At 44.8% G+C, this 19,948-nt stretch overlaps 1 protein-coding gene across 1 annotated transcript; it reads right to left on the bottom strand.

Annotated features, from left to right (window-relative positions):
• Window positions 1-77: 77 nt before the first annotated feature.
• On the bottom strand, window positions 78-16,705 carry LOC108315361 (dehydrogenase/reductase SDR family member 4-like). The gene is made up of 8 exons (XM_017544645.2): window positions 16,155-16,705; window positions 14,558-14,735; window positions 9,127-9,228; window positions 3,217-3,287; window positions 3,066-3,117; window positions 2,633-2,767; window positions 2,104-2,159; window positions 78-597 (listed from the first exon to the last, which is right to left on the bottom strand). The coding sequence occupies exons 1-8, from the start codon at window positions 16,553-16,555 to the stop codon at window positions 483-485; spliced, it is 1,110 nt and encodes a 369-aa protein (XP_017400134.2). The 5' UTR covers window positions 16,556-16,705; the 3' UTR covers window positions 78-482.
• Between the last annotated feature and the right edge of the window lie 3,243 nt (window positions 16,706-19,948).

The raw sequence follows: 19,948 nt of genomic DNA, 5'->3' as shown, positions 1-19,948 counted from the left end.
GGTTCCAGAGATCCAGCCTGGCTAGACATCTGCTCTCTGCTCAGCTAAGCACCCCACACTGAGAAATGAACACATCAATTTAAACCAGTATAATCATCTGCATTTTATTTGAGCCTCATTTGCAAGTTGTTAATTTCTAACTCTGCTCCTTCCACTCTATGTTCCCTCTCTGGCATCTCCCCTCAAATTCCCCAGTGGCCTGGGCAAAAAATAGCTGTTGGTCTTTGCCAAGGTAGACTCAGCCTTCTCAGCAGGCCTGTCCTGTGTTCTCAGGGGAGACCTTTACCCAAGGCCACAGCAACAGCAGGAATCCCGAGTAAGATGCCACCTTGATGACAGGGAAGGCTGGATCTTGTCACAGGCAGAACTGATTTTGTGAGGTGAACAGTAAGGTGGGCAGAGGTGGGAAAGGCCAGTGATGAATGCAGGAACAGCACCTGAAGCTAGAGCCCAGCTCTGCCCCGGGGGCTGTCTCCGGGTTCTCAGAGGCGCGACGGGCTTCCTCCACCCACCACCACTGTCTCCCCAGTGATGTAGCTGGCATCTTCAGAGCATAGGAAAGACACGATGCCTGCACACTCCTCTGGCTCACCCATCCTGGGGAACAGGGGAAACAAGGAAGGGAGTAAAAATCAAACAGTTTTGGCCCCCTCATCTGGCCCATGGGGAATGAAATTTGCTTAATCAAGAATTATTAGATGACTTTTCAGGATTATTGTACAAGCTTTCGGTTTATCAAATAGGGTTACCACAGGATATGCTGTTATAATTTAGTATAAGCATACTGTAGTCTGTAAAACCCATCATTACTCATAATATTCAAATACTATAGAAACACATTTTTTTTTTTAGAGAGCTTAGGACACCAAAATCCAAAGTTATATAGATAAAATGGTGAGCAATTATTTCATACTTCAAAAAATTGTTTAACATGTGCACACACCAAAGTATTAGGGAGTCTGTGTGACAGTAAATGGTGTGTTTAAAATGATTCCATTTGTACAGGTTCAACTTCAGACAACTTTTTTTGGAATCTGTACTTGTTCCTTAAAGTCAGGTTCATTTGGTGAGAATATGCCAATTTTAATTTTATCAGTGACTGCATAGTTAGGGGACACTTTAATCTGCCTGCCATAGAATGCTCTAGAGGTGGGCAGAGTGAGTAACTCAAACGTAGAAGGGCTGAATTAGTGGTTCTCCACTCTAGCTGTAGCTTGCAGTCATTTGAGAGGCTTAAACCAAAAAAGAAAAAAGAAAAGACAAAAACAAAAGCCCAGATGGTGAAGTCCTACCTTGGGCCAATTAAGAATCTCTGGGAGTGGGTGAGTTTAAATTTGCAGTTTAAAAAGCTCCCCAGGTGATTCTAATGTGCATCCAGGATTGCGCTACATGGGCTTGATATAGGAGCTCTAGGATGACAATCCCCTAACATTTTAATGAGTTATGAACTAGGCCTGCAGCTCATGTATCGGAATGGCTTTGGGAAGATTTGGGATGTCTGGATCAGTAAAGAGTTAGGCATTGCTGGCATTTGTCCTTGAGGGACAAGATGGAGAAACTAGATAGTGCCCAGAAGCCAGAAGGTAGAGAGAGGCAGGCAACTTAGAGGAAAGGGAGCCTGACCAAGGTGGCTGAACAGTTCACCCAGCTCATTGCGGAGGAGAGTAATTCCTTAGGTAAGGGAGTTTGGGGCTTAGTGAAGCTCTTCATTCCTTTCATTTGGATTGTAGATCATCAACCTGAGTTTTGTAAACATATCTCATTATTCGAGGGAACTAAAAAAGCATGGTTTTGGTTTTGGTACCTGGTCTCCATGGATGCCCAGAGGTGGAGGCAATCCCTAAGGTGGAGAGAGGACTCAGGGCTTCTCCCAGAGCTCTGCACTGCTGAAACCCCAATGTCTCTGTGTTTACCTTTTGAAAGGGAAGCTGATTTCTTGCTTAGGCCACTGCAGTGACAGTGTTTATGAATTTGTGGTCTGTGAGGCAGAGGAGAGCATGTCTGTGTTATGTGTGGGATTGAGACAGCGGGCTATGGGCTGCTAGGGACCAGAACTTTCCATCTTCATGCCTCTTGGGGCCTTTGCCCCCATGACAGTCTTACCTTCTTATCTTCAGGGTTTCTTTTGTCCTTTTCTCTTGTTCCTTGTCTCCCCAGAGCTGCAGGAAGAAGGGAAATCTCTTTTATGTTCAACAAGAGGAAAGTGAGGAACAGAAAGGGAAGAAACTGCCTGTTCTCATAGCAACTGAGAGGAAAGATCGAGAGAGAGACTTCCCTCCTTCACTTCCTATTTTTTTCTAGCTCCCAGCTCTCCCCACTGCCCTCATCTGTTTCATTTGTTTCAGGTTCTTGTGATGCATTTTGCTGCATCTCTCCAATTCTCATCCACTTAAGGAGAGAGGAAACAGTGTGAACAGAGTCTGAATACCTCAGTCTCCATTCTACTCCTCAGGAAAGGTGTGGTAGGAGTCTGGCTTGGATAGGGCAGCTGGTATAGAGAGGGAATATGGAAAAGTCTCAGGAAGGAGAATCGAGTGGTTGAGAGCTTAGAACTCAGGAACTGGGCTTCCCTGTCCAAGAAGATGGATGCCCTTCAAGAGTTCCAGTGGGCTGCAGAGCTCCACTTCCTCACCGTCTTGCTGAAGCTAGTCCTGATAAGTCCAGGTGCTAGGCAGTTCACCCGAATGTTCTTTGGGTCCAGCTCTATGGCCAGACACTTGGTAAGGCCCAGTAAGGCTGTTTTACTAACGCAGTAAGAGCCGAGGCCCTGGAGAAAGAAGAGAATGGGTTAGACTCATAGTTTCCAGGTCATTCTGGTTCTAATGATCAGACATAGAGGGCAGTGTACAGCAGGGATCTCCTGTAAGGAAGGGGCACAGTTAGGAAACTGTCGTGTGGCTAAACCTCCCCTAGGTTGGGGTTTGTGGAGGCAAGGCAACTATTTGGTGGGCAGGGACTTGGTGGTGTGATTCTAAAAGGGGACACAAACTTCTTTGGGTAACAGGAGGGGTGGAAAGATGTGGAGCTTAGGATGGCATATAAGGGGCAGACAAAAGGATTCTTACAGGAGGTGGATGAAAGGCTGCTATGGAGGACACGATCACCACTGAGCCGCCTCTGGAAAAAGAAGAGAGCTGACCCTTTTCCCAGTGTAGACCACTGCCCTCAGCCCGTAAGGGGTCCCATCTCACTCAGGCTCTCTCTCACTCTCTGTACCCTCGTTTCTCCATTTCTGGCACCACTGCATTTATCATCATGGCTGTGGCCTTCACATTAATGTGCAGAACCTGAAGCCAAGAGAAGAAGAGGAAACAGTATGAGTGAAGAGCGTTAGAGGAGGCATGGCAATGAGGAGTTAGAGTGGGTTCCTAGGATGTTTGTCAGAGATGACAAAGATCTCAAGATGATACATCTGCATCTTACACATGAAGACACCGAGGTTCAGGGAGAAGTAGCTCTCACCAGCTGCTCAGCTAGATAATGATACATTAGGTTCAGGTGAGAAAAAAATGGAGCCTGGTTCATCTTGTTTCATAACCGGCCAAGTACGATGTGGCCCAGAAAGGGCCTAAATCCTCAGGGCTCCTTTGGATTTCAGCTGTGTTTTCTGTGTTTCTTCAAAGTAGATAGAGCCTGGAATTGTCATCCTCCTGGACCTGCCCTAGAGTGAGCCATGCTTCTCAGGGAAAATGTGGTCTGACCTTGGATACCTGGGGTTGTTCTAGCACTTCTCTGGCTTCTGAACGTAGGGAGTGAGATGCTCTTGCTCCTGTAGGGTAGACTGTCTGGCTAGATGTGATTAGAAAGTAGGATCATGAGGAGGTACCTTCTGGGGAAGCGGGGGGACAGGCTATAATCAGAATCCCCACATCATAATCTAAAACAAATGTATGACACCTGTTTACATTGTTCTACACAACTGCTTATATTAAAATATTTTAATCTTTCAGAAAAATTGGAAATAGAAATACAACATATCCTTCACTTAGATTCACCAGTTGTTCACATTTTGTCCCATTTGTCCTCACTATAGATCTGTACTGTTTTTTAAATGAACCATTGAAACTCAGTTGCAAATTTTCTGAAAGATTTTATGTAATAAAATGAAAAATTACTAAGAACAAAAATAAAAAAGCAAATAAAAAAGTAAATTAAAAAAAGAAACTCAGGGCTGGGCATAGTGGTTGATGCCTGTAATCCCATCACTTTGGGAAGCAGAGGTGGATGGATTACTTTGAGGTCAGGAGTTTGAGAACAGCCTGGGCAACATGGTGAAACCTTGTCTCTACTAAAAATACAAAAATTAGCAGGGCATGGTGGCATGTGCCTGTAGTCCCAGCTACTCAGGAAAATGAGACAGAATAGCTTGAACCCAGGAGGTGGAGATTGCAGTGAGCCAAGACTGCACCACTGCTCTCCAGCCTGGGCAATAGAGGAGACTCCATCTAAAAAAAAAAGTAAATAAATAAAATAAATAAACTCAGTTGCAGATATTACAATGCTCTCTTCTAAATACTTAGCATACATTTCCAAAGAGTAAGGATGTTCTTTTACACAACCATAATCCATTATCACGCCCAAGAAGTTTGACATTGATGATGATTTTATATTGGCCCCAATTGTCTCTCAAATATGTGTGTGTGTGTTTTAAAGTCCAGAGTTCCATCAAGGATCAACCATTGTGTTTGGATTTGATGTACTGTGATATTTTTAAAAATATACAAACTAAAAGAAAAGTTACAGGCACACCTCATTTTATTATGCTTTGCAGATATTGTGATTTTTACAAATTGAAGGTTCATGGCAACCCTGCGTTAATTGCAGCCATTTTCCCAACAGCATGTGCTCACTTTGTCTCTGGGTCATATTTTGGTAATTCTTGTAATATTTCAGACTTTTTCATTATTATTATATCTGTTACGGTGATGTGTGATCTTTCATGGTTTAATTATAATTATTTGGGGGTACCATAAAACACACCCATAAAATAAGGTGATCTTAATCAATGAATGTGTGTGTTCTGACTGCTCCGCCCTTCTCCCATCTCTCTCCTTCTCTGTGGGCCTCCATATTACCTGAGACACGTTGATGTTGAAATTGGAGCAATTAATAACCCCTACAATGGCCTCTAAGTGTTCAAGTGAAAGGAAGAGTCACACATCTTTCACCTTAATTTAAAAGCTAGAAATAATTAAGCTTAATGATGAAGGCATGTTGAAAGCAGAGGCAGGCTGAAAGCTAGGCCTTGTGCACCAGTTAGCCAAGTTGTGAATGCAAAGGAAAAATTATTGAAGGAAATTAAAAGTGCCGCTTCTGTGAACCCATAAATAACAAGAAAGCAAAATAGCTTTATTGTTGATATGAAGAAAGTTCTAGAGTTCTGGATAGAAGATCAAACTAGCCACAACATTCCCTTAAGCCAAAGCCTAATTAGAAAAAGGCCGTAACTTTTTAATTCTGTGAAGGCCAAGGGAGGTGAGGAAGCTGCAGAGGAAAAGTTGAAAGCTAGCAGAGGTTGGTTCATGAGGTTTAAGAAAAGAAGCCATTTCTACAACATAAAAGTGCAAGGTGAAGCAGCAAGTGCTGACGTAGAAACTACAGTAAGTTATCCAGAGATCTAGCTAAGATCATTGATGAAGGTGGCTATACCAAACAACAGACTTTCAATGTAGATGAAACAGCCTTCTAGTGGAAGAAGATGCCATGTAGGGCTTTCATAGCTAGAGAGAAGTCAATGCCTGCCTTCAAAACTTCAAAGGACAGGCTTATTCTCTTGTTAGGGGCTAATGCAGCCAGTGACTTTAAGATGAAGCCAATGCTCATTTACCATTCTGAAAATTCTAGGGCTCTCAAGAATTATGCTAAATCTACTCTGTCTGTGCTCTATAAATGGAACAACAAAGCCTGAATAACAGTACATCTGTTTATAGCATGGTTTACTGAATATCTTAAGCTCACCGTTGATAGCTACTGCTCAGAAAAAAGATTCCTTTCAAAATATTACTTCTCATTGACAATGCACCTGGTCACTCAAAAGCTCTGATGGAGATGTACAAGGAGATTAATGTTGTCTTCATGCCTGCTAATACAACATCCATTCTGCAGCCCATGGATCAGGGGGTAATTCTGATTTGCAAACAAGTCTTATTATTTAAGAAATACATTTTGTAAGGCTATAGCTGCCATAGTGATTCCTCTGATGGATCTGGGCAAAGTCAACTGAAAACCTTCTGAAAAGGATTAACCATTCTAGATGCCACTAAGAATATTTGTGGGCTGGGCGCGATGGCTCACGCCTGTAATCCCAGCACTTTGGGAGGCCGAGGCAGGCAGATCACGAGGTCAGGAGCTCAATACCAGCCTGACCAACATGGTGAAACTTAGTCTCTACTAAAAATACAAAAATTTGCTGGGTGTGAAGGCACATGTCTATAATACCAGCTACTTATGAGGCTGAGGCAGGAAAATCATTTGAACCCAGGAGGCGGAGGTTGCAGTGAGCTGAGATTGTGCAACTGCACTCCAGCCTGGGCAACAGAGTGAGACTCCATTTAAGAAAAAGAAAAAAAAAAAGAATATTTGTGATTCATAGGAGGAGGACAAAATATCTACATTAACAGGAGTCTGGAAGAAGTTGATTCCAACCCTCATGGATGACTTGGAGGGGTTCAAGACCTCATCAGAGGAAGGAACTGCAGATGTGGTGGAAATAGCAAGAGAACTAGAGTGGAGCCTGAAGATGTGACTGAATTGCTGCAATCTCATGATAAAATGTAAACAGCTGAGGAGTTGCTTCTTATGGATAAGCAAAGAAAGTGGTTTCTTGGCATGGAATCTATTTCTGATGAAGATGCTATGAACATTGTTGAAATTACAACATGAGATTTAGAATATTACATGAACTTAGTTGATTAAGCAGTGGCAGAGTTTGATAGAATTGACTCCAATTTTGAAGGAAGTTCTGCTGTGGGTAAATGTTATCAAACAGCATCGCATGCTACAGAGAAATCTTTTGTGAAAGGAAGAGTCAACTGATGTGGCAAACTTCACTGCCGTCTTATTTAAAGAAATTGCCACAGCCACCCCAGCCTTCAGCAACACCACCCTAAGTCAGCCACTATCAATACTGAGGCAAGCTGACTTGCCTCCACCAGCAAAAAGATTATAACTTCTAAGGGCTCAGATGATTGTTAGCATTTTTTAGCAATAAAGTCTTTTAAAATTAAGACATGTATATATATTTTAAGACATAATAATACTATTGTTCATTTAATAGACTACATTAGATGACCATTTTAGTGTAAACATAACTTTTATATGCACTGGGAAACCAAAAAATTAATGTGGCTCATTTTATTACAATATTCACTTTATTGTGTGGTGGCCTCGAACCAAACCCACAATATCTCCAAGTTGTGCCTATACTTAGTTTAAAACTGACTTTCATATTGTCTCTATTCAGACTGTTCGTGAAAGATGTTCCTCTATTTTAAAGACTATCAGAATCTGGCTGGGTGCGGTGGCTCATGCCTGTAATCCCAACACTTTGGGATCCTGAAGTGGGTGGATTGGCCAGGAATTTGAGACCAGCCTGGGCTACATAGTGAAACCCTGTCTCTACCAAAAACAAACAAACAACAACAAAAAAAAAACCCAAAAAATTAGCTGGGCATGATGGCACATGCCTGAAGTAGCAGGTACTTGGGAGGCTGAGGCACAGGAATTGCTTGAACCTGGGAGGCTGAGCTTGCAGTGAGCTGAGATCACACCACTGCATTCCAGCTTGGGTAATACAGCAAGGAAAAAAAAAAAAAAGAAAGAAGAGGGAAAAAGACTATCAGAATCAGAATCAGGAGCTAGCTCACTGAAGAACATTTTGGCATTCTGGTCTTTATGTGTATGAAACATTGGTAAATAAATAATAGTATTTTCACATCCTGAAACTTCAGTGTTGGGAAACTCTTGATGACATCTGATGCAGTTGGTATGTTTGTCCCCTCTGAATCTCATGTTGAAATGTGATCACCAATGTTCAAGGTGGGGCCTGACATGAGGTGTTTTGGCCACGGGGGGTGGATACCTTGTGAATGGCTTGGTGCCCTCCCCATGGCAATGAGTGAGTTCTCAGTCTATTAGTTCATGCAAGAGCTAGTTGTTTAAAAGAGCTAGCATCTTCTGGTATCTCACTCTTGCTTCCTCTCTTGCCATGTGACATGCCTGTTCCCTTTTGCCTTCTGCCATGATTGTAAGCTTCCTGAGGCCTCATCAGAAGCAGATACTGGCACAATGCTTCTTGTACAATCTGCAGAACCGTAAGCCAAAACAAAGATTTTTTCTTTATAAATTGCCCAGCTCAGGTATTCCTTTATAGCAATGCAAAACAGACTAATACAACATCAGAGTAAAAAGCAAAACTATGGGAGATCATAAAAAATTAGCATTTCCAAATCATGTGGGAATATTAGCCTTAGTAAACAAAGATAAATATTTTAATTAAAGCTTTGTAATTAAAGAATGTCTGTGAAATCTATTACGAATATAATGTAATTATACTTTCACATAAAACCCAATATTCTACCACTTGAATTTAGACATCTGGATCTCAGATTTTCTTGACATTGCAGTTAGGAAGAAAATAATATAGGTTTTTATTTTTATTTTTTAAAAGATTGTATGTTATAAAGTGGCAACTGGTCATTTCACCAGAATTAGTATTTTACTTAACTAGCAGCTTTTAATATTTCCCAACTAACTTCCCTTTTCGGCGATTGGGTGGGTGTGTAAGTTTAAGTGTCATAGTTGTTGGCATATTAGCTGCCATGTCTCTGTTGGAAATCAGCCAGGCAGAAGAGCATGCCGGGGAAGAAGGCTGGGGAGGGGAGCAGACGGGCGGCTAGCAAAGAGCAGATGGAAGCAGACAGAACCAGGAGCAGCAGAAATGAACGAGAAGGGCAGAGACAGAGGAAGCCACCCCCACCCGCCCTTTACCAGGTGCACGCCAGGTGTGTGGCATGTGGCAAAGAGTCCTCACATTGACATTGCACTTGACAAATGCATTCTAAAAGCAGATGAAGTTTGTGTTGAATGTGTTCTGAGGCCTACCCCCTGCTGCTTTAATCCCCTTACCTTGTCCCACTCCTCCTCAGTGACATCTATTAGTTTTTTAAAGACAGGGTTGACAGCAGCATTGGAGACTAGGATATCGATACCTCCATGAAGCTTCACAGCCTAGAGAGAGGGGTAAGGTTAGGATCAGGGCTGCAGTAAGTAAAGGAGGTGCATTTATCCATGTTGATAAAAACTTCCTTCTGGGCTATGCGAGGTGGCTTACACCTGTAATCATGACACTTTGGGAGGCCAAGGTGGAAGGCTCACTTGAGCTCAGGAGTTTGAGAGAAGCCTGGGCAGCATAGCGAGATACCTTATCTCTATATTAAAAACAACAACAACAACAACAAAACCTTCCTTCTTAGGAACTATCGTCAAAATAACTTCTCTTTCTTAAAACATCTTTTCTTCAAAACCACCCTAAGATCTACTGCTAACCATTTAAGGTTGATTTCTTTCTTTCTTTTTTTGGACAGAGTCTTGCTCTGTCACCCAGGCTGGACTGCAGTGGCATGATCTCAGCTGACTGCAGCCCTGACATGCTGGGTTCAAGCCATCCTCCTGCTTCAGCCATCCAAGTAGTTGGGACTAGAGGTGCATAGAGACAGGGTCTTGCTATGTTGCCCAGGCTGGTCTTGAACTTCTGAGCTTAAGCCATCTGCCTGCCTTGGCCTCCCAAAGTGTTACAGGCTCGAGCCACCAGGAAGTTGGCCTTACTTCTTCTGCCGTCTTTTCTTCCCACCTCCCATTCTTCTAAGGCTGCCTCTGACCCTTTTCTCTTTTCTTTACACTTTCCCTTTGGGGAGCTCCTTCATTCTCATGATTTCAAGTCTCACCTCAAAATCTATTTCCAGACCCCTCCTTCCTTTCACACTGAGTTCTACCCCCATTTCTCCAAGTGCTTACTGTCCAGTTCTCCTTGAAAAAGCTACCATTAACTCAAAGTCAATCTGTTCACACTTACCCGAATGGAAAAACGGGCTTAAATAGAGCTGTAGAAAGTTACCACTGGTGGGGACTTTGAGATCATCAATTCCAGTGTCCTCAAGGTAGAAGTGATAAAACAGGTTCAGGGAATTTTCTCAAGATCATATAGTTCAGTAATGACACACTGGGGCTAGCTAAGAACAGGAGGCCTGCTTATTCTGTGTTTGGGAGAGGTGAAGTGATTTGCTCAGAGTATAAAGCTAGTTAGTGGTGGAAGAACTGAGGTCAGTCTTCCACTTTGTAGCACAGAGCTAATTCATAAGAACCCTCTGAAAGTGAGTTGGGGTCATTACGAAACTGGCTGCCCAGTAGAACCATGATGGGAGAAGATACTAGCCCGAATTTAAAGCAATTTCATATTTGGTTATGATGTCATTTTCTGTCTCTCTCTCTCTATTTTGACCTGGAGGCATGAAAGATTCAAGGCAGAAACTAAGATTTAAACTGAGAAAGCCAAGAAAGGCAACATCTCTCCTCCTTAATAAGTTATAAGTAGGTAGTGAGGTGTGTGCTAGAGTAATCAATGGCCAAGCAGAATCTGCCAACAAAGGTTTTCAGTAAAAAGCCACCCTGAAACCAGGCTTTCCATTTGCCCAGAGCTGGCAATTTTGATGCCTTGGGCAAGTAGCACTAAATGGGCCCTCGATCAACTTTGTGCCTCAGATTTGGCACACAGAGGGGTGTTATTAACAATGTACACCATCTGCTAGCTTCCCATTTTAACTAATTATTCTTGTTAACTAGGTGCTAAGCTCAGTTGTTTCTACAAGGTTGAAGGAATGCCTGGGCTGTCAACATGTAAATCTAACAGGATTTAAAGTCACATAACCTTTTAAAACCAGTATTAATACTTTCTTGCACCCTTCAAATTTTGGTATTCTGGCACAAAGGCCAGTCACCTGCCTTAGCTCTGTGTAAGTCTTACCAACGGACTTGTTACTAGGGAGGTGCAGAATAAGTTGGAAAATGATGTGCGCTGTGCTCAGTGCATGTGTGTTTGGGATGGGAGAAGACAGTGGATGGCTCCAGAATCACCTGGAGACATTTCTACTCTGCTGTATACCCCACGCCCCTCTCCTTCCAGGTCTGTCAGCACAGAGATGGGAGGAGATGGGTTTGATTGAACAGACAGCAAAACATAAAAGATGAATGACGCTGGCTGTGGTGGCTCACACCTACAATCCTAGCAGTTTGGTAGGCCCAGTGGGGAGGATTGCTTGAGGTCAGGAGTTCAAAACAAGCCTGGACAATGTAGCCCCAGCTCTACAAAAAGTTTAAAAGATGAACTGGCATGGTGGTACATGCCTATAGTCTTAGCCACTTGGGAGGCTGAGGTAGGAGGATTGCTTGAGCTCAGGAGTTTGAGGTTACAGTGAGCTGTGATCATGCTACTGCACTCCAGCCTGGGCAACAGAGGAGTCTTCTAAGTCTTGTTCTCAATTGTGTGATCACTATACTAAAGCGGTTAGGAGCTGTTTGCTCTGTGTTCTGACAGTTATACATTTTTAAGAAAAGATATAATCAAGCAGATAAGCAGCTAATTTGGTTTCTTCTTACCACACCACTGAGAAGTTTTGTGGTGCAGATTATAAGGCCACTGGGTAATAACCATCCTCAGGACAGTGGTTTTTCTCAAGGCAGAGTAACATGTGGCAATTGGCAGAACAAATTTCTTTTTTGTTTTTGTTTCTGTTATTTTTTTGAGACAGAGTTTTGCTCTTGTTGCCCAGGCTAGAGTGCAATGGTGCCATCTCAGCTCACTGCAACCTCTGCCTCCCTGGTTCAAGCGATTCTCCTGCCTCAGCATCCCAAGTAGCTGGGATTATAGGCATGCACCACCGCGCCAGGCTAATTTTGTATTTTTAGTAGAGATGGGGTTTCTCCATGTTGGTCAGGCTGGTCTCGAACTCCCAACCTCAGGTGATCCACCCGCCTCAGCCTCCCAAAGTGCTGGGATTATAGGCAGGAACCACCATGCCTGGCCTGGCAGAACACATTTCAAATTGCTGACAAATATTCTATTATTCTCCTCTCTGACAATGGTCATACAAACTACCTGAGAGTGGGTTTTGACTCCTCTCCTATTTCCCATTTTTTGACATGGGGTTGGAAAATCTTGGTTGGTTCCCACTAAATGTCTCTTGGGCACATCTGTTCCAGACCCACCACCACTGCTCTAAACCTGGATGACAGCAACAGCTTCCTCACTGATGCCCTGGATTCAGTGTCTTCTCTGTATATCCTTCCTACAAGAGCCAGATTACCTTTCTTAATAATCATCTTTCTCTTGCTCAAAACCCCACAAGGCTTCTTATTTCCTACAAGAATGTCTAAACATATCCTTTTAAGAGGCCATATCCTTTTGAGATCCTTAACATACCCTTTTAAGAGGCTATGGCCCGGCATGGTGGCTCATGCCCATAATCCTGAAACTTTGGGAGGCTGAGGTGGGTGGATCCCCTGAGGTCAGGAGTTTGAGACAAGCCTGGCTACTTTTTAGTAGAAACCCCTTCTCTACTAAAAACACAAAAATTAGCTGGGCATGGTGGCACGTGCCTGTAATCCCAGCTACTCAGAAGGCTGAGGCATGAGAATTGCTTGAACCTGGGAGGTGGAGGTTGCAGCGAGCCGAGATAGTGCCACTGCACTCCAGCCTGGGTTGAGAGGGGAAACTCCATCTCGGGGCGGGAGGGGAAGGGGACATGGAGGCTCATGGCCTCTATCTTTCCAATGCAGCCCCTTTTCTACCAGTACTCCTAAGCCTGTGCTCCACTGTGGACTGACGGTGCTCCTCTCTTTCCTTCAGTTCCTCTTTGGCTGTCTGCTGGTACTGCAGAGTTATCTGGAACCTCATTGCTATTCCATCTGTCCATTCCCATCCATTCCTCAAGATTTAGCTCAAGCACCACTTCTGGGCCAAGCCTGCAGGACTTGGTAAGTGAAGCTGATGGGGCCACAGGATGTTTTTCCAGCAGGATTTTGACATTAAATTGCTACTTACATGTCATATGGTTAGTCACTAATTGACCCAGCCTCCCAAGTGGCTCCTTCCACCGTCAGGATCAAGGCCCCAATCTTGGGCTCTGTCCAGCAGTCTAGGCCAGGCAAGGTGACTTTCTTGTACTCACATTTGGCTCTTTCCAATGCACATTTGAACATTTGCTAGAATTATCTTATACTGTCTACTGTACCACTGTCTACTATTGCTTAAGATCCTACTCTTCTAAGAAGATTTCCAAATTATTTCTGCCAACCTTCTGATCTGTTAGCACATCCTGTACTTTCCATTTTTGGGTAGATTCTCCCTTCCACTCTGGGGAATAAAGTGTGTGCCCTTATCCTCAAGGGAAGAGGAGCTTCCTTTGCCAGGTGGTTCATATTTTCTTGTGCAGCTGGAAGGCTGGTGTCCACTACTAACTGTGACACTGACTTATATACTTTCTTTGAGACTAAAATCCAGTACCTAGTAGTCCATAGGCAGCCAAAAACAGAAGGGAGCTTGGGAGGAATGGGTTGAATTACAGCTCTTTCCTTACTGGCTATGGGACCTTGGGAAGTTGCTCCAGCTATCTGAGCCAGTCTCTGCAGACTGAGAGAATAGTCCTTGCCTTGCTTGGGTTGTTGTCAGGTCTAGAAATAACCTGAGTAAGACTTTGAACACAGGAAATGGCACATAGTAGGTGGTTGAAACATGGTGGGCTGCCTCCTGAGGTTCCCAGGGACTTGACTCTATAAGCTGAATAATAGGGGATTATTTATAAGCTCTCATGGGTGGGAACATCTATTTCGTGATTGTATTTACCCTTCTCATCTGTCCAATTAGATTGGAAATTACTAGAGAACCGGTACCAGCTGCTTCTCTGGGGTATGCAAGGGGTGATGCCGGGCTGAAGCAGTAGAATGTTTTAAAATTCTCTGACTGGGGCCGGGCGCGGTGGCTCAAGCCTGTAATCCCAGCACTTTGGGAGGCCGAGGCGGGTGGATCACGAGGTCAAGAGATCGAGACCATCCTGGTCAACATGGTGAAACCCCGTCTCTACTAAAAATATAAAAAAAAACATTAGCTGGGCATGGTGGTGCGTGCCTGTAATCCCAGCTACTCAGGAGGCTGAGGCAGGAGAATTGCCTGAACCCAGGAGGCGGAGGTTGCGGTGAGCCGAGATCGCGCCATTGCACTCTAGCCTGGGTAACATGAGTGAAACTCCGCCTCAAAAAAAAAAAAAAAAAAAAAAAATTCTCTGACTGGGATGGGATGATTCTCAGATGTTAGTATAGAGACATAATAGAAAGGTACACAATAAAAATGTGCTGGTGGGCTGGTGTGAGTATGCAGAACTCACTATGTTTTAGTTAACAGCACTGCATCGGATCTCATCAATGCTGTCCAGGAAAGCAGGGAAGGAGGCTCAGGCTGGCTCCCTTTTCCACCTCCTGGCTTTGTGCCCATTTCTTTGCAGCTTACCGTGGTCACCAGCCGCTCCCGGTCCTCGGCTTTTCCCACATGGCACACGGTGCCTGTCACGCTCAACCCCTCCCCCTGCAGCTTGGCCACCGCCTGATCCACTTTCTCCTGCTTCCGGCTGCTGATGACCACGTGGGCCCCATCCTGGGCCAGACGCCGGGCGATGGCCAAGCCGATTCTGTGAGCAGAAAGAGACAAAGACTGCCAATGCCTGAAGAGGTTGATAGCATGGGCTGTAAAGTTAGACTGCCCAGGTTTGAATTCTGGCTCTTTCTCTATATGACCTCCACGTTTCTCTACTATGTGTAAAACAGGGTTACTGGTACGGCCATTTTTGGCATTCATTTACTTATTTTTCATGTGATCTTGGACCGCAGCCTCAGTTCCCAAGAACTGACATCACTTTCTACAGTTCCCACCATGGGTGACAGGCTTCATTCCCTGTTGGGACTGAGAGGTGAGAAATGAGCTAGGTGTGCAGCAGCAGCTACTTCCATGATTTATGGTTCTCACTCAGAACAGCCCTGCCAGGTTTCTCCCTTACTAGTCTACATCATTCTTAAAATTCTGTCCTTTTTTTTTTTTTTTTTTTCTTTTTTGAGATGGAGTTTAGCTCTTGTTGCCCAGGCTTGAGTGCAATGGTGCAATCTTGGCTCACTGCAACTTCTGTCTCCCGGGATCAAACGATTCTCCTGCCTCAGCCTCCCGAGTAGCTGGGATTATGGGCATGTGCCACCACACCCAGCTAATTTTGTGTTTTTAGGAGACACAGGTTTTCTCCATGTTGGTCAGGCTGGTCTTGTTCCCAACCTCAGGTGATCCGCCTGCCTTGGTCTCCCAAAGTGCTGGGATTACAGGCGTGAGCCGCCATGCCCAGCCAATTCTATCCTGTTATTTTTTGGGGTGCATATGAAAGGATGGTCTCTGGTCAAAAATGTAAATATTCCTTTGGGAGGAAGAGTTACACATTTTGCAATTGTCAGCCATTAGCATTTTACCTACATTTGTATTTTAGTTTTGTGAAAAGCTGGCATCTAGCAAAGTCCTGTAGAAATGAAAAACAGGACAGACAAGAGTGGTGGGTGAGAAATAGGCTGGGCAAGGTAGGCCCAGATGTACTGACCTAAACAAAAGTCTTGACACATGGCTCTTGAGTCCCATCTAGGTAAGGGGGAGGGGTTTCGGGAGACTTTCCGGTGCCCAAATAGAGTGTCCGGAACATTTTCAGCATGCTGGAGGCCGTGGGATAGGATTTTGAAATCCAGATTCCCTTGGATTTCCGGTTTCTGGTCTTCCCGGACGCTAGGTGGGGCTGGTTGACTGGGGCAGCCCAGAGCACTGGGGGGCTGGACCGATGGGGCTGCACAGAGGTGGCACAGTTGTGCCAGAGGCAGCCGGGACAGGAAGGCTGGCAAGGGAGGGCCCAGGGCCAGGGGATTCGAAGGAGCTTCAGGTGGACCACGTGGCTCCTTTTTTCCAGTGCCAGACTTTGGCGGCGTGTGAGGTCTGAGGACAGGGGCACCAGAGGCAAAGGACGAGAGGCCACTGCCTGTTTCCAGGCATCCAGCGCCTCAGAAACTCCCGCCCGAGCACTCACCCGTCGGTGGAAGCCGTTACGACGGCCACCTTATTCGCGAGCGGGTCCCGGCGGGTTATCCCGGAGCTGGCCATCCGCACCGACTTCCAAGCCCGGGCCCAGGGGCCTAGCAGCCCCACCTTGTGCATGACGCAGACTGCAAGTCTGGCTTCCACCCCTCCCAGGGCAGGTGAGTGATGATAGGGCGAGGGACAGGATGATAGGGCGAGGGACAGGATGATAGGGCGAGGGACAGCGGCCCCCCCGCCGGCCGTGCGCCCCATGCCCTTTCCGCCGGACTTTGGCTTGGCTTCCCAGGCTGGCGGGTGATCAAAGCGCTCTCTGTCCAAGTTTCCTGTAGGGCTCGCCCCTCCCCTGGCCCCAACAGGAACCCTCAGACTTTCTCTGCTCCCCTTCTGCATCTGCTTGCCCACGTTTTCTTTTAGAGGAAGTGGGGGTTTTGAGTTGGTTGCTTTTGCTTCTTCAAAGCTAAAGATGGAATTCTTTCTCCAAGAAAGTCTGGGTCTGTGTATGTGACATCCCACAGGAGGGCAAATGTTTTGAGAATGCCGATGGAGGTGAGGCCTGTGGTCCTTATTGTGTCCACCAGGTGAGGCTGGAAGAGCCTGGGAGAGAGACGTGATAGTGAGCGGCTGCACCAGGCCTGGCACTGCTCTTCACTTTGCTCAAGGTCTCCTCCATCTTCACGGGCCCTGGAGGGTAGACTATGGTCATTAACCAAACAGGATCTGTTATATCCCTTGCCAAAGGGACTTCCTCCTTTACAGGAGCTAAGTGTTAGGGAGGAGGCTAGAGAGTCCCTCAAGCGGTGGTGGAAAAGCAAAAAACTTGGAGCACTCAGGTTCTCCCTAACCACTTTGTCCCCGGGTCTTAGCCTCTATCCTAGTTCAGTAAATATTTGTTGATGGCAAAATCGCTTTATGAACTGTAAACTACTAAGCACATAGTAGTTACTGCCACCATGTAGTGATTATTATTGGTGTCCTGGGCCAGACTCTTCATCTGTAAATTACTGAGGGTATGGAATGGATGATGAATAAAGTCCTTGCCAGCTATAAATTCTGTGTCCAAGACTTCATCCTCCACTTCTGCCAAGTGGGCTGAAATGATGTCCCTCCTGGGTTTCTGGGAGAATGAATAAATCTGGATGGCTTATGGTACACCGCAGAATGGCCCCAACAGACCCAACTGCAAGCATCTGAATTGGCTTAACCCACTGGCCTCCAAATGTCAGACTGAGAAGCAGTGCTGGTCCATGGCAACGTTTTCACTAGTTCAAGGCAAAATGAGAAAAGACATTACAGTGAGTTTCGTAAAGCTAAGCGTATTTAATAGCCCTTTATTGTGGAGTATATGTTTGCTTCCTTTTCCGTTTTTTTTTTTTTTTTTTTTTTTTTTTTTTTTTTTTTTTTTTTTCAGAAAAGATGATGAAATCAGATGGGTAGGTTTAGAAATGTGTTGGTGAAATCACCAGTTTGGCAGACTTATGCCAGTCCCTACAATTAGAGGGGAAAGAATCCTGGTTTGTGAAATTCAGTTCAGGGGCCACTTTTTAATAGAATTCATGCTCGTTCAAGATTCATTTAGTATATGTGTAGGTCAGCTGAGCAGTTGAAAAAGGATTTCAGCAATCAAAAGTGGGTGAATGGCTAGCAAGTAATAGAACAGGCCTGCACTGGATTTATAGTATCTTCCTCAGCCAAGAAGTTACAGCTGCAGTACTCAGCTTTGGTACTCAGCACAACCGAATGAGATAAGGGAGCTTAAGTATTATTTTTCCCATGTCCAGGGAAAACTGACTCTGACTGGTGACCCTCAGTCTGAGCCTCATGAATTATTGACAGAGGCTGGAGAGCGCTACACTCCTTGTCCTCTTGCACTGTTCGGAGCTAATGCGCTGTGGGAACCCTTCCCAGGGCTCGTTTGACTCTCTTTTCACCTTCTTTTTAGAGGTAGACAGCCAGACAGCCAAAGGATTCTGGGAAAAGAGAATTCTGGCTTAGGAGCTTGGTGAACATCACATGGCCCTTTCTTGCATGGGCAGGGTTGCTATTTGGCCTCCAGCACTATTTCTTTTGCAGAGAGCACAGGGGAGCTTAGGGAGGGGGCCTGTGAGTAGAAAAGGATAGAAGGCAGTCAAGAAGTATGGGAATCTCTAGCACTATTCCTCATCAAGCTGGCTTACTGGAGATAAGAACAGGAAATCTTGGGCCAGGCGCAGTGGCTCATGCCTGTAATCCCAGCACTTTAGGAGGCTGAGGTGGGCGGATCACTTGAGGTCAGGAGTTTGAGACCAGCCTGGCCAACATGGTGAAACCCTGACTCTACTAAAAATACAAAAATTAGCTGGGCCTGGTGGTGCGTTCCTGCAATCCCAGCTACTCAGGAGGCTGAGGCAGGAGAATTGCTTGAACCCAGAAAGCAGAGGTTGTAGTGAGCCAAGATTGCACCACTGCACTCCAGCCTGGGCAACGGAACCAGAGACTCCATCTCAAAAAACAAACAAACAAACAAAAACAACAACAACAGGAAATCTTTTGGCGAAATACATACTTATGTGGGAGCATCTCTTTGAAATGGGAACTGTAATAGGCAATGGGATTGTTCTTGTATGGAGGTGGTAACATCTGCCTATCTTTTTTTTTTTTTGAGATGGAGTTTCGCTCTTGTTACCCAGGCTGGAGTGCAATGGCACGATCTCGGCTCACCGCAACCTCCGCCTCCTGGGTTCAGGCAATTCTCCTGCCTCAGCCTCCTGAGTAGCTGGGATTACAGGCACGCGCCACCAGGCCCAGCTGATTTTTTGTAGTTTTAGTAGAGACGGGGTTTCACCATGTTGACCAGGATGGTCTTGATCTCTTGACCTCGTGATCCACCCGCCTCGGCCTCCCAAAGTGCTGGGATTACAGGCGTGAGCCACCGCGCCCGGCAACATCTGCCTATCTTGAGGAAAAAAATGCTTCCATGATTGAGGGCTCTACTCCCATCCTTTTCAAGGGCTGCCTGTGGTCCAGAAGAGAATTCACCTGGGGTGGAATTTAAGTCTTGCATTTTGCAATAGCTGTCTTACTTTGACTGTTGAGTCATGCATCACTGACACGAGTCAGGATTAGGGAATGTGGGAGGGCTGGAGTGGGGTTAGGACAACTGCCAGGCAGAGAAAGTAATACTAAAAGTGTTAACAGTAACTATTTATTGAGCACTTACTAAGTGCTGGCAAGTGTTAAGTGCTTTTTATAAATCTTATTGAATATTTTTAATCTGGTGAAATGGGTGTTTTAAATTCCATATGTGCAATCAGAGCAAGTGATGACAACCTCACCCACTGTCTGTGTTGTACAGCTACACTTCATTTTTCTGGCATTGCTGGCAGATTGATAGTTTTCATAGAAATCAATTTTCTCTGAATTGGAATTTTAACTTTCAGGATCAGTGTGTTTTTCAAATCAACACATATATTCATTGAATTATAAAAATAACACCTGCTCATGATTTTAAAAAGAGACAAAAAGTTATGTGAAAAGTGAAAAGTAACTCTTCCCTATGCTGCTTTTACCTTCTTCCCATACAGCTCTTGGCTTTGTGTATCCTTCGAGAAGTGTCCTATAATTTACATGCATTGTTCTTTTAAAAATTGTTCCCACAAATGAGATGACACTATACATTCTGTCCTTCAAATTGCCTTTCTTTTCTTTATTTCTTGCCCCAACCCCCTTTTATTTCTTTTTAAAATATTTTAAAATGATTATACTTTAAGTTCTGAGATATGTGTACAGAACGTGCAGGTTTGTTAC

Source organism: Cebus imitator, unplaced genomic scaffold, assembly GCF_001604975.1.
Source record: "Cebus imitator isolate Cc_AM_T3 unplaced genomic scaffold, Cebus_imitator-1.0 Scaffold170, whole genome shotgun sequence".
Lineage (NCBI taxonomy): Eukaryota > Metazoa > Chordata > Mammalia > Primates > Cebidae > Cebus > Cebus imitator.
Note: the sequence above shows the minus strand (reverse complement) of the source record. Positions and strands in the feature narration are given on the sequence as shown.